Raw genomic sequence first — 13,577 nt, 5'->3', positions numbered from 1 at the left:
AGGACTACAATAAAATAAGTACTGGACAAAAAGTGCAGGTAATACTGGAAGTATCTCATTATCTATAAGACTGCAGTGAGAAGCTTCCATTTGACAAACAGTTCATGTAAATTATTTCATTAACAGCTGGATGTTTCTCTTCGAGGTGCTCTTTGGTCATCGTCGTCTTACGACAGCGTGCAGGTGGAGGATTTGGGCGGCTGCTCCAGGATGGATTCACGTCGCAGGTCGTTGGGCAAAGCGCCCGCTGCTCCCCAGAGTGTGAGCTCGCCGTAGATCCCCATTTCGATCATCTCCTCCTGCCAGGGGATGGAGATGTTCCCCGAGGCAAACTCAGCAAAAAAATCATTGTCCTTGTCTTCAAGCTGCACGCCTTTAACCGTGGAGAAGGCCCCGACGTCGCCGATGTCCTTGGCATAGACTGTCTTTGAGTCTGGCACGAAGGGGGGTGTGAGTATTCCTGAGTAGAGAATTAAAAAAAACATGTCAACACTAACTGACTCAACAGATGAGTCACTTTATTCAACCAACCAGGTCTCAGCACAGGGCCTTCATCAGTGTGATTTACAGAATGGATGAAAACATGATACAAGATGGATTTCTGTCAATTATCCAATAAAAAATTGACAAATAATTGGGCGCCTCTAAAAGATGCTGTAATCCCAAACATGGAAACATTTAGAATTTCAAACAAAATGTAGCAAAAGCAAAAAAAAAAGAGACACAAAACTGAATGGAAGTAATTAGAGTAGTATTTGAACCCCCTCAAATCGTATGTATTTCTCTATAACATTAAATATCATAATAAGTTATCAATTATCAAAAACTGTGTGGGTCTGTTTGAGCCATTTGATAGTATCCTGCCAACATCACAACTGCCCCCACAATTCATTTCTAAATCCTGATTGGTGCGCAGAAATATGCACCATCACCTCTTTTCAACTGGTTACAGCCCACTTCAAACCAGTTAGAAGACGAAAACAAGACAAAATCTACAAAAATATCTTGTAAGAAGCATAAACTGTTCAAACGTGTCATGTTCATGTAGGACCTCACTGCTCAAAGCTAGAATCTGATTAAGAAAATACGTTTTCCGGACATTTAACAACTAAGAAAATATTGAAAACTGCCCAAAATGCCCATAAAAAACTACATAACTCTCTTCTATGAAATAACTATAGAAACTCTCTTTTGTCGTATGCACATTGGAGACTCTTCCAGTAAGTTTTTTAAGAGTTTTGAAAGCATAGATGACTTGTAGAGTGGTGACAGTACACTGTTACAAGTGAATCTTATCACCTTAAAGAGAACCATAACATTCTTCAAGATGTAGATACTGATGATTAAATATATGTATGTACTTCAGCATTACGCATGATTGAAATACTTTCAAAATAAATATTAATGAGCAAGAAGTTATTGAAACTGTAAAAACTGCAGAAACAGATATGTGCATTCATGCAATTTGATGCAAACTGACAAGACTGGCAACAATTAGGAAACTTTAATGATAAGAAACAGACCTGCATTGAGTTTCCTCCAGGTAATGCTGCTAAAGAAGGCGTGCGCCCTGATCTCATCACATGATCCGTTCTTGAAGCCGAGCCTCTTGTCGACCTCTTTGAACAGTAAACCCTCACAGATGGATCGGGCGTTCTCACTGAACTTCTCTGGATATGTTACCAGATCATTCAGAATCCTGTGCTTCACCACCTTATTCTCCACCTGCAAACAGCACAGAGAAGAATGAGAGCTTCATTTGTCCCTCTTATTTAAAACATGAGTCCAACTTTAACACATTTTCACCCTTTACCTCTTTAAAGTCTGGAAAACGCACCAGAAATTCTCAAGGAATTACCTATCGAGGCATTTACCTGCACAACTCTTATTACGTTATGTTTCTGCAGATAAATTCAGGGAATTGAAGTTTATGTACATGCACAATTATCTGAAAACACTGTACAATATCACTGTAAATCCTCTATAAAGTAAAGATGTACGTCGATGTACATAATTACGTATAATAAAATCCATCGACAGGGGGACAAGGGGACAAGCTCCTAATTAAGAATTAAGAGGAGCTTGGTGCATTTCCTTTCTTGGCCAATCAGGGTGTGACGACGCCGTTCGTTTAGGGCTTAAGAGAAGTCAGGAACAACACGCTCAGGTTATTCTGAACCCTCTTTGATTTAATGCAAATGCATTTTATCAGATTCAGCTGGAAACTCTGGTCTTGAGGTCTTTTAGAGACTTCTTTGCTGTCTTAACTTTTCTGATTGAGGGAGATTTTGATTATTGTGAATATTAAAGAACAACTTTCCACTTGGTTTTGCTGCATCAGGTCAGATCTTAGTGCAAAGAGTTTGTGCTTGCCTATCAATACACACTGGGGCTTTAATTAGTGTATTTGGTTTATTTCCATTAAAACCCCATTCAAACGCATTTCTTTTACTATCGAAGGGGCATTTAATTATAATTGAAGAGGCATTTTTCAATGTTGAGGCATTTGTGAGATTTGTTTCTTCAAATATTCCTGTATAATCTGGTTGAAACTGGTTCTAAGGCTTCTTCACAATCAGCTGAAACCTGGGGAATCAGTATCGCCACAGTACTTTTACTGAAGTAAAATATTCTACTTGAATTACTACTGTTATTTAAGAAAGGAGTATGAGTACTTCCTTCACCACTGGCTTCATGTTTCAAAGCAGTGTCAGCATCAGGCCACAAGAGGGTAACGTTGAGATCAAAATCCCATCTTAAAAAACTGTTACTGCATTACTTTGAACAGAACTTGACAGAAAGAGGTAAACGCTAGTACTGTGAGGAAAAGACAGAGAGCCAAAAGAACAAATGTGTATTTAAAACCCACAATTAACGAAAAATCAGCTTTAAACTTGGATTGTGAATAGGAGTAAAGGGTCATCCACAGTATATTTACCTTCTCTCCTCGGGTCCTGAAGGGTCCTTTAGCGGCCATAAACTCATACAGAGTGACCCCCAAAGTGAAGTAATCTACGGAGTAGTCGTACTCTTCTCCCTTCAGCAGCTCAGGAGCCATAAACCCTGCAAGTGATAGAAAATGAATACTGTATCTCTTAAAACTAAAATCCTGAGATCAAAGAGTCACATTATCAGATTTCACTCCCTTAAAAATACAGCTGCTACTATTAAAACCTCCAACCATAAATTAAGGACATCGTTACTTGAGTATTTCTATTTTTACATTACGCATGTGCTGCTTTTACTACACTGCATTTCAGAGGGTAGTACTAGTCCTTACTATCTAATGTATATTAGTACCAGTAAACAGTATGTTTGGCGTTGCACCAACAGATCTGGCCATGACCAGGGTTTTAGAAAACATTGTCTAAATTCCTCCAAGCAGATATTCCTCCAACCTAGAAACTTTTGACAAACGAACTGTACATTTCTTTGTTTAATTTAATCACAAAACTGTGCATTACATTAATTCATTTTACTTTTAATTTTAATTTGTAAATAGTATCCTCCAATGTGGGTTAACTGTTGTTTCACAGATTTCTAGATCTCTGTCACTTAAAAAAAATGTAAACAAATATCAGAATTTAAACTTAAAAGAATCAAATAATAAAATATAATATTTCTACTACTTAATAATAATTAGCTTGGCTTATAGTTTATAAAAAAATATATAACACTGTACGAGTTGACACACCTCAAACTACAGCACATACTGTAGGTTCCATGTGTCATTTAGTAATGATCAATCCCGACAATATACAAAATACACAATAAACACTATGGTGTTTCTTTTCACAAAATAGGAGATAAAAACTATATCAGATTCCGCATATGCATACTTTCTATTCTGATACACAGTGATTATATTTAGGACTGCTAGTTCCAGTCATTCAGGTTTAACTGGTTGGGGAATAAGGAAAAAGACAGCTGTACAGTGAAGCTACATGTCATATATCAATTACAGAGTGAGAAAGATAAACACTGCTGTTGGTTTTTACAGGCGTGGGTCTCGATCACAGATCCTGTTTTAAGAGCAGCTAAATGTCAGCCTGGTTAGTTTCTGCTGTACCTGGAGTCCCGGCGTAACCCTTGATTTTGAACTGATCATCAGCCAGCTCCACAGCCAGACCAAGGTCAGAGATACGCACGTTACCTGTGAGAACAAACACACACCTGGGTAATGTCAAGAGCTGTGCACGTCACTGATATCAATGTTGACCCGCAACACTACGTCTCTGACACGTTCACCTATAGAAGCATGATAACTGTCAGACGTCCTTGTGTTGGAAGCGAGACTCCGTGTGTAACGTTACTGAAAGTGTGTGTGTGAGTGGCTCAGTGTGTTTATACAGCATGTGTGAGTGTGTTATGACCTCCTGAGGAGAATAATAAGACATATTTATAAAGTCAAGGTGAGGGACTTTAATTTCACATTCATCACAGTAAAAACAGTAAAAACGCAAATAAGTAAATCTGTTGAAGGTTTGTTTAAGTGACATTTTGGGGACACTGCTTATTCACTTTCTTGTTGGGCCTTAGTTAAATGAGGAGAAGGACACCACTCTCATGTACGTTAGCATAAAGACAGCTAGCCTGTCTCTGTTCACAACTCCAGGATCTCACAGAGTAAAAACACTTATTAAACAAAGAAGATATATAACATGTTAATCAGTGAGTTTTTGAGCCACTGTTGAACAGAGCCACGCTAACCATTCCCCCTTAATGCTAACGTTAAGCTTAGCTAACGCTCTCATGGCTACAACTTCATGTTTAACAGACAGACATGAGAGAATCAATCCTCTAACTCAAGAAAGTGAATAAGCACATTTCTAAAATGTCAGTCTATTGTTTTAATAACATATTCTATTTGCCCAAAATATGATAGTATAATATTTTACTGTTGATCCATTATGGTGTCTTGAATGTATAGCTGATGTATAAAACATGAATCACCAACAGCAAAACAATTTAAAACATCTTACAACCAACACAAGAGACTTCATCTTTTTTAGTACATGAGTGTCTGACCTTGATTATCCAGCAGCACGTTCTCTGGTTTGAGGTCTCTGTAGATGATCCTCTTCTGGTGGAGGTGCTCCAGGCCCTGAATGATCTGAGCAGCGTAGTAGCAGGCCCTCGGTTCGTCCAATCCCGGGTTATCCTCATCCACGTTATAAATGTGATACCTTGAGGCACAATAGAGAGGGTGTGTAGATGTATTGTTTTCATTTCAATCAAACATTCACACTGATATTTAAAATGATCTGTAAATAAAAGAAAGATATCAGGTCACTTTTAAAAAAGATGTTACTAATGTTGGGTGGCAAAGTGTCTCAATTAGATCCTGAGAGGACGAAGCATCAAAGGGAGAGACTGAAATATGCAGATGTTGTGGTCAGTATGTCAGTGAGTGAGATCTAACCTCAAGTCTCCTCCGTTCATGATGGTCATGACCAGACACAGCTCTGTTTTTGTCTGGAAGGCGTACGCCAAAGAGACAATGAACCTGCTGTGAACGCGAGCCAGGATCCTCTTCTCCACCATCGCCCCCTTCAGGACCGGAAGAGACCGCAGATATGAGTTCATGTTCAGAGTGTACAGCAGTCTAGGTTTGCTGTCGTCTTTATAAGACACGCTAACGACACACAAACAGTCCTGTCTGCACATAATTTATCTTAGTTTGCTGCAAAAGCTTTCAGATTATCAAAGAAACAAGTCTTAATTCAGCTCCACTACACTATAGTAAGATATCTTCGTAATCAACTCTTTATGTTCCTTTCATCAGTAGTGAAGGTCACTGAGTTGTAGGACAACATTATCAGGCTTTAGCATGTGCATTTAAACAGGTGTGGCCCATAGTATATAGTTTCAGCTCTCTGTCAGGAGTAGGTATCATATGATGGTGGGCGGCTCTGACATTTGATGCTTGAGAGTTGGCTGCACATCATATTCCCAAAACATATGATTGCATTTGAATGCACCATTTCAGTCAACTGTTAACAAGAAATATGAAAAACTAGACACCATTGCATCTAAATAAAGCTTGTTTTTCCATACAAGCCAGTCTATATGGAGCTAACCAGCATTACTGTGTTTTGTACCGGACATTGTTCAATTTGGTGATCAGCATAAAAAAAGCTTGTACAGAGAGTTGTATTCTAAACATTTAACCTGTCAAGACATAGAAAAATTTATGAAAACATTTTGAGCTGATGCTGTATTTAGATCCAGAGCCGCTCCATTTATAAATATGACTGGATAGTCACTTTATAAGGAGATCAGCATGGTCTTATGCTGAGGACACTAATCATATAAGCTAAAGGTGTCTAAGGACTTCTTCAAGCCCTCAAGGCAGGTTACTGAGTGTTGTTAAGTGGGTGGGTTACACAGATACTGAGAACAAGAAACAAACTAGACGGCAACTTATGTTTCTGCACAAACTGCAATGTTTACTAGGCTAGTAATGCCTTGTCTTGTGCAGCTAGATCTGCAGAATTGCCACCCCTGATGAGAGAGATCTTGTCTCCTTACCTCATTGCCTTTTCTTTTCTTCAGCCTCTTCTTGTTGAGCTTTTTGCATGCGTACAGTTTCCCTGTGGCCTTCGTCTGATAGGCAGACACTTCCCCAAACCCTCCTTTCCCCAAAACACGAAAATCCAAAAACCAATCCTCACCCATGGGCTGCATCTCCAACCACTTCCACTGCAGAAACCTTTTCAGATACATACTTTCCAGGAAGAAAGTGTAGGGCACTTCCTTGAGAAAGTCCATCACATTATCCATGGTCTCACTGAAAAGATCATCCCCGGCCTCTTGGTGTTTCTCTTTGACCTTTGTGATGCCATTTTCCGGCAGGAAGGGGCAGAAATACTTGGCGTCAGGCTCCATGTACCGGGACAAGATCTTGCTGGCTTTCTTGGCCCGATCCTCATCCTCAGCCATGTTGTATTCCTCAATATCCTTCCACAGGCGGCAGGGGCCTTTGTAGTCTTTGTTGGAGTCCAGGAACTCCTGAAAGAGACGTTTGCCGATGGGCTGCTCCACACAGACTGTCTGGAAGCCCAGATCTAAAGTCTCCTGCAGCCCTTCACACACTGTGATGTGAGGCAGTTTCAGGCGGGAGTGGTACTTCCTGTCTCGGTTGGATGCGGGGTTGGCAGTGCCATCAAAGCTTCCGCGGGCTGAGATGTAGGCAGAGTTGGCCACCACTGTCGTCAGGCCACCGATATCCATGGCGACACAGTCAAAAAGTGGGGAGGAGGGACGGAGAAATGTGTGAGATGAAGCAAAAAGCTACAGAGAAAAGGGGCAGGAGTGGAGGTGACCAGTAGAGAGGAAATCGTACATCCCGCTTGCTCGCTGCAGACAGCCACAGAGAGCTCAGTGTTCCCCTCAATCATCAAACCTGAGAGTCCCTTTCACACACATGCAGACACACATGCAAATCTACCTGACTCATCAGCTTCCCCCAAAGGGAATTATCCACTCTGTAACACTGTAATGCTTTATCCTGCACAAACCCACGTGTACGCTGTAGAGGAAGAGAGGGGAATGTGATGGAGAGGAGATAAAGAAAGAAGGAGGATGAATGAATGTGGTCATGCATGTAGTGGGCTGGTAATGGCAGGAATGCAGTGAAGCTGAGAGTGAGAGAGTGGCACAGAGAGAAATGAACCAAAAGTTCACAGCAGCCTCAGCTAAAATAATGCATCTGCACAGTTCTGGTTTTGTACTCTTTTTTTTCTTACTTTGTCTATTTGAACCTTATCTCTCTCAATTCCCTCTACCAGAAAGAAACACCCTTTCAGCCTAAAAACCTGCAAGGATCCTCTTATAATTGCTTGCAATAGCATTTAGCTCAAAGCATCGCTATGTTTAAGTAAGAGCTGCTAGCAAGGCTGCAGACTTTTAGTTTTGGTTTGTGTTTGTATCATGAGGAACATGGGTTAGAGAAAACATCCATGACCTTACAAAAAGACACAGAGAGTAAATGTATGACATATGAGAGACTGATTGGATTATGGCTCTACCGACACGTCCCGTCAGCTTTCTAGTGCCTTCAATATGATATAAAGGTAGTCGATGGAAATCAATAACTGGTTATAATTTATGTTTTGTTACAAACAGAAAGTCTGCAGCCAGGCTAGCACCTCCGTGGAATTGCACTTCAGCACAGCGGGGCTTAAACCTAAATGCTGACATCAGCATGCTATAATGCTCACAATGACAATGCTAATATTAATTTGAGGATTTGCTTCTTTTCTGCATTTAATCGCTGTAAATTGAATAAACAAGCAATTTGAAGATGTCACCTTTGGCTCTGGGAACTTGTGATGGGGAATTCTTACAATTTTAAACTAAGCGTTGAGAATATTTTACAGTATCCAGTCCCTTTAAAATGTCCTCCTTTATAATTTTAGGAAAAATCCATTGTCCCAACCCCAGATTGGGACTTCGGTGGGTAGAGAATCAATGAGAAGCAGGCTTTGTTGTATGCTTCAGTTTTGTTTAAATCTGAGCAAATCATATGCAGTCGTTCACCCTGACTGTTGTCATTAGTAACCGATGCGGTTCAAGGTGATCCTCAGGTTTCTCTGAAGAGTGAAGGACGTTGAAGCTGAAGAAGGAAGTTCACCTTTTTCTACTTTGTCCCCCCTCAGCCTCCCTATGGCCAGCATGCCCGCCTTATCTTGGCCTTATAAATAGTGAATACGAGATAACGCATTCATCACACTCTGGAGTGACGCCCAGGGAGTTTAAGCTTAAATCAGTGTAACAAAGAATGAGACAGGGGCCAAAAAAGAAAAGAGCACACACCTGAAAGTGCCTCAAAATCTTTGAGGAGGGACAGGTGGGAGAGAGGAGAAACAAATATTACTGTTTGAATCTCACTGTCAGTGAGGGAGAGAGGAAGAGAAATCAAAGGTAAAGTTGAGTGAAGGGAACAAAAGGTCTGCTCATCATGGCCGCCTTGAAGGAGAAGAGGTCTTGTGGGCAACGATGTGAAGACTTTGGCCATTTTGTCTGGAACTCCGACAATGGGACGCTATTTGGGAGAACACTAGAGAAATGGGGTAAGTATAACTTCATTAACCTCTCTTGTGAGCAACATTATATACTATAATACAGTGCAGTGGCTCTGTATTAAATACAAGACTGAGAGTATAATTTATAGGACTGTATTTGACGCACTGCTATGCCATTCATTGACTGATGGTGAAGGTCTTATTGCATCCTCTTCAATTAGTGACCAATGCTACCAAACATTTAGGAAACATCTTCTTCACCAGCAATGACTGAAAAACATTTGTTGTTTTTGCCTAACAACACTTTAAGCACCAGTTGGACCTTCTAGTTGAATTCATATGTGAGACAATTTCCCAAACTTGTTTCAATTAGTTCAAGTTCTTCAGTAGAGCAGTCGCTTGCAGTGCAGGCTCCCTAACAATTAAAAATATTTATATGTATGTAAAAAAAGAAGTAAAATATGATAAGAACTGAAGACATGAAATAGTTCAGCATTGTTATGTAGTTAAATCTATAAATATGCTTTAATTTGCATAAGATCTTCATATATTTTTGTGAACAGCATTTAAACCTGCAAAGCAACTCGAAATAAATGTATCAAATGTCCTTAGTTACATTTATTTCCTGCCACTGCATGAGAGCATTGTGATGTAAATGATGCACCACATACATGCAACTGTGTGTGCATGTATGTGTGTGTGTGTGCTTCAGTAAAAGATAAACACCCATCATGGACTTGTATGAACCACTCTGTGTGACTTTTGATGTCCTTTTAATATCACCACAGCGAGTGTGTATGTTTGCAGGTTGTAGACAGAGAGCGATAAGCCTGCTGTTGTGATAAGCTTTCTTTGTCAGAGCCCCCCCCCCCCTCTGTTTGATCTTACAATCAGAGTAAAATCAGCTCATATCGACAGCGGACACTTTGACCTCTGCAAAGTTGGACATACATTTTTCTCCGTCTCTATTTTACTGTACACACAGAGCTTTAAACGAGCGTCAGACTTAGGGGCCCTAAACATGTAACTCTGACTGTGTGTGTTAATAAAAAAACTCTCCTTCACAGTGTACATCAGTCTGTATTATGTGGCCTTCTACGTGGTGATGACGGGCCTCTTTTCTTTGGCCATCTGGACGCTCATGTACACTTTGGATCCGTACGCCCCCGACTACCAAGACCGGTTAAAATCTCCGGGTAACAACTACAACAACAACATCAACATGAGTTAAGACAGCGACGAGTTGAATTAGACCTCAGTTATACAGCTGTTTTTTGCTTCCCTGTTCAGGGGTCATGGTGTGGCCGAACACTTACGGGGAGGAAATTGTTGAAATCAACTACAACACATCAGACAAAGCCAGCTGGATGAAGATGACCAACATCCTTAATGAGTTCCTGAAGCGTTAGTATTTACTTATTCCACCATGATTGACAGACACTTTCATGTTTAACACAAAACAAGGCATCTAAATCTTTCTTTCTATCTTTCTCCTTCAGCCTACAATGACACCAAGCAGCTTGAATGTAACAACTATAACTGCACAAAGGGAAAGTTCTTCTACCAGAAGACCTTCACAGCCCCTAACCACACCAAGTGGGCATGCCCTTTCACGCAAAGCATGCTGGGAGCCTGTTCAGGATTTGAAGACCCAACCTTTGGCTACAACTGCACCATGCCTTGTGTCATCATTAAGATGAACAGGGTAGGTTTAATCCATAAATATCCTTCTTTGCACTTTTGGGAAACTTAGATCATGAAGTACATAAAAAAATATCAGATTTAATAGTAATGACTAAAAGCAAATGTTCTGTTTTGTATCTGCAGATCATCAGCTTTTTGCCCTCTAATCACACTGGGCCTCCCCCTTATGTCAACTGCACTGTACTGGTGAGCAACAACTGCATATACCAACTTTAACAGCATGCATTAAGAACAACGTGTCTTAAGTTTACATGTTTTCAGGGGTACTAAATTTAAGATCAAAACTGATGCATCAGAGGCGAAAATATGCTGACCTTTTATCATCATTTTATATATTAAACTCAACAACTACAGTGCTGATGTTTAATTTCTCAGACTTGTCAAATTTCCTCAAGGGTCACATGAGAAATTAGATGATTACTCGGAGAGCGTAGACCTCCACCAAGGCCGTGTCCATGAGTGAAAAATCTGCCCCGTGATTTGGATCAGCCCCAAAATGTTCTGAGTTCTTTCTTGGCCCATGCTTTACCCTTCCACAAAGTTTTATGATATTTGAGCCAGTAGTTTTCCTGAAATCCTGCTGACAAACAGACAAATCAAGACATAACCTCCTTGCTGGAGGTAATTATACAACTGTTTTCTCAGAGTTTTACTTGTGGCGAGTAAACTAATATTCATGAGTAAAATTGGTGCCCCATTAAATATGATGAAATTCTGTGTCTATGTGCGTATTTAGGATGGACAAGAAAATGTGGACAACATTGAGTACTTCCCTGAAATGGGAATCATGGATCGCTCTTACTTCCCTTACTACGGAAGACTGGCACAGGTGAGCAAGAATTAGGATCAGTTTATGTTGTTTAATGTGCTCTTTAAAACTAAGCCTGAATCACCAACCAGACAATGGTCCAATATACTTTACTCATTGCGTGTCACCTGGTTTGTGGTACATATAATGTGCATATATCTAAATAAACGTGTACCATAAACAGCGGGTCAATAGAGGCCAACAACTCATTTTCACCAACTGTAGAATTCAAGACACTTTTGATTTACCACCAGTTAAGCAAAAATACATTAATACATTCATGTTGAATGTGTTTTAATCACACCAAGCACCAACATGTTCAAGTTAATTATATTAAGTTTGGGAATTAAACAAAATGTGCAACTTATTGGAAAATATGCTGAGTCATATGAAAAGATGACTCAAGTCCGTAATGTAAATATGTATTTGAAACCAGTATGAGGTGATTTTAGCTTAGCAAAGACTGGAAGCAGGAAGTGCGTTCCTGCAGTCTCCACTGACACAACTCCCCATAAAACCCCAAATTATCCTTGTTACTCTTCAGTTTTCACAGATTTAACACACAAGATATACCACGTTATTTTTGTGAGATTAAAAGTTGCTAGTAGAAGGAAAGGCTAACTGCTTCTCCCGTTTGCAGTCTTAATGTTTACAAGATTATAGCACAAATTGTGGTATCAATCTTCATGTAACACTCCACAAGAAAGTGACAAAAGTGTATTTCTTAAAATGTCAAGTTATTCTTCTAAAAAACAAAACTCAAAGCAATTTCAACAATCCCTGCTTTGCCTCCTTCCTCCTTTTCTTCAGCCTACTTACGTCAACCCGCTGGTGGCTGTTCGGTTCCACCTGGTTAAAGAGAAGAAAGCCAAGATCCAGTGCAGAGTGGTCTCCAAAAAGATCAGCTATGAAAACTTCCACGACCCCTACGAGGGAAAGGTCATCTTCCAACTCAAAGCCATGAAATAAGAAGATACTCAGATATCCCATAATCACTTGACAACAAACCTTTCAGTGTCAAAGATAGAGCAGGTGTCTACGATCAATAGTGATTTTTATTTAACAACCTTTAAACCACTTTTATTCAACAGTTTAGGCCCACTTGTAAATGTCTGTGTGTTGCTTTAATGAACATATGTCATGCTTTGCTGACTGATTCATGAACTTCTTTGTCATCTGATTTTTTTACCCATGACATAAAAAATAAAATCTTTAAATCTTTATATTGTTTTGTAACGTGACGCACACTAACAGGCTTGAGCATCTATCATCAAGTGTCTCCTTCTCCTCTCTTCATACTCAAGAAAGTAGAAAAGAATCTGAGGTTGTCAGTTGGAAACATTGGGATTAAAAAAACACAACACTGAAGAACATGTTGACAAATGTAGCTAATGCAGATTAAAATCTCAATTCTTGTTTGGTATAATATGGCAGAGTGACTGCTTGTAGGTTGGGGATAATTAGTTTCAGTGGTGGAAGAAGTTTTCAGATCCTTTACTCAAGTAAAAGTACTAATACCACACTGAGATTGTGAGAGTTTACTCCACTACAAATAAAGTCCTGCATTCACAACCTTACTTAAATAAAAACATGTTATGTTATCAGCTAAATTTACTTAAAGTATCAAGTAAAATGTTCCTTGTCCGTTTATTACTATTATATGTGATATATCTGGATTAATAATACTGCTGCATTAATGTGTATGTCGCATTTTGCTGCTGCAGTTGTTTATGGTTGTGCTAATTGGAACTCTCTTATATACTGTTGGGTAGTTTAATTTTCAAGAATGCATCATATTCTATGAGATCTTATGTTTGTAGCATTGCTGTCATGTTTGACACTTTCATGAGCTCAGAAAAAACAGCCATTTTCAGCTTTGTGACGTTGCATTTTTAATGGCTTTTTATTTTATTTAGTTAAAATATTTTATCCACCACATAAAGGAACACTTCATCCTTCAGTTTATCACAAACATTAAAAATCTTGAGATACGTGGTTTTCACTGGACAATAAGGGTATTAAAAATACAAATCTGAAAA

At 39.5% G+C, this 13,577-nt stretch overlaps 2 protein-coding genes across 2 annotated transcripts; one reads left to right on the top strand and one right to left on the bottom strand.

Annotated features, from left to right (window-relative positions):
• Positions 1-167: 167 nt before the first annotated feature.
• grk1a (G protein-coupled receptor kinase 1 a) lies at positions 168-7,233 on the bottom strand. Its single transcript, XM_054615020.1, has 7 exons — positions 6,532-7,233; positions 5,423-5,550; positions 5,029-5,186; positions 4,070-4,153; positions 2,939-3,063; positions 1,524-1,725; positions 168-460 (listed from the first exon to the last, which is right to left on the bottom strand). The coding sequence occupies exons 1-7, from the start codon at positions 7,231-7,233 to the stop codon at positions 168-170; spliced, it is 1,692 nt and encodes a 563-aa protein (XP_054470995.1).
• Positions 7,234-8,962: 1,729 nt separating this feature from the next.
• LOC129108505 (potassium-transporting ATPase subunit beta-like) lies at positions 8,963-12,507 on the top strand. The gene is made up of 7 exons (XM_054620351.1): positions 8,963-9,074; positions 10,094-10,222; positions 10,317-10,430; positions 10,526-10,731; positions 10,854-10,916; positions 11,467-11,559; positions 12,349-12,507. The coding sequence occupies exons 1-7, from the start codon at positions 8,963-8,965 to the stop codon at positions 12,505-12,507; spliced, it is 876 nt and encodes a 291-aa protein (XP_054476326.1).
• Positions 12,508-13,577: the final 1,070 nt, after the last annotated feature.

Source organism: Anoplopoma fimbria, chromosome 2 (genome assembly GCF_027596085.1).
Source record: "Anoplopoma fimbria isolate UVic2021 breed Golden Eagle Sablefish chromosome 2, Afim_UVic_2022, whole genome shotgun sequence".
NCBI lineage: Eukaryota > Metazoa > Chordata > Actinopteri > Perciformes > Anoplopomatidae > Anoplopoma > Anoplopoma fimbria.
This window is presented reverse-complemented; position numbering and strand designations above follow the sequence as displayed.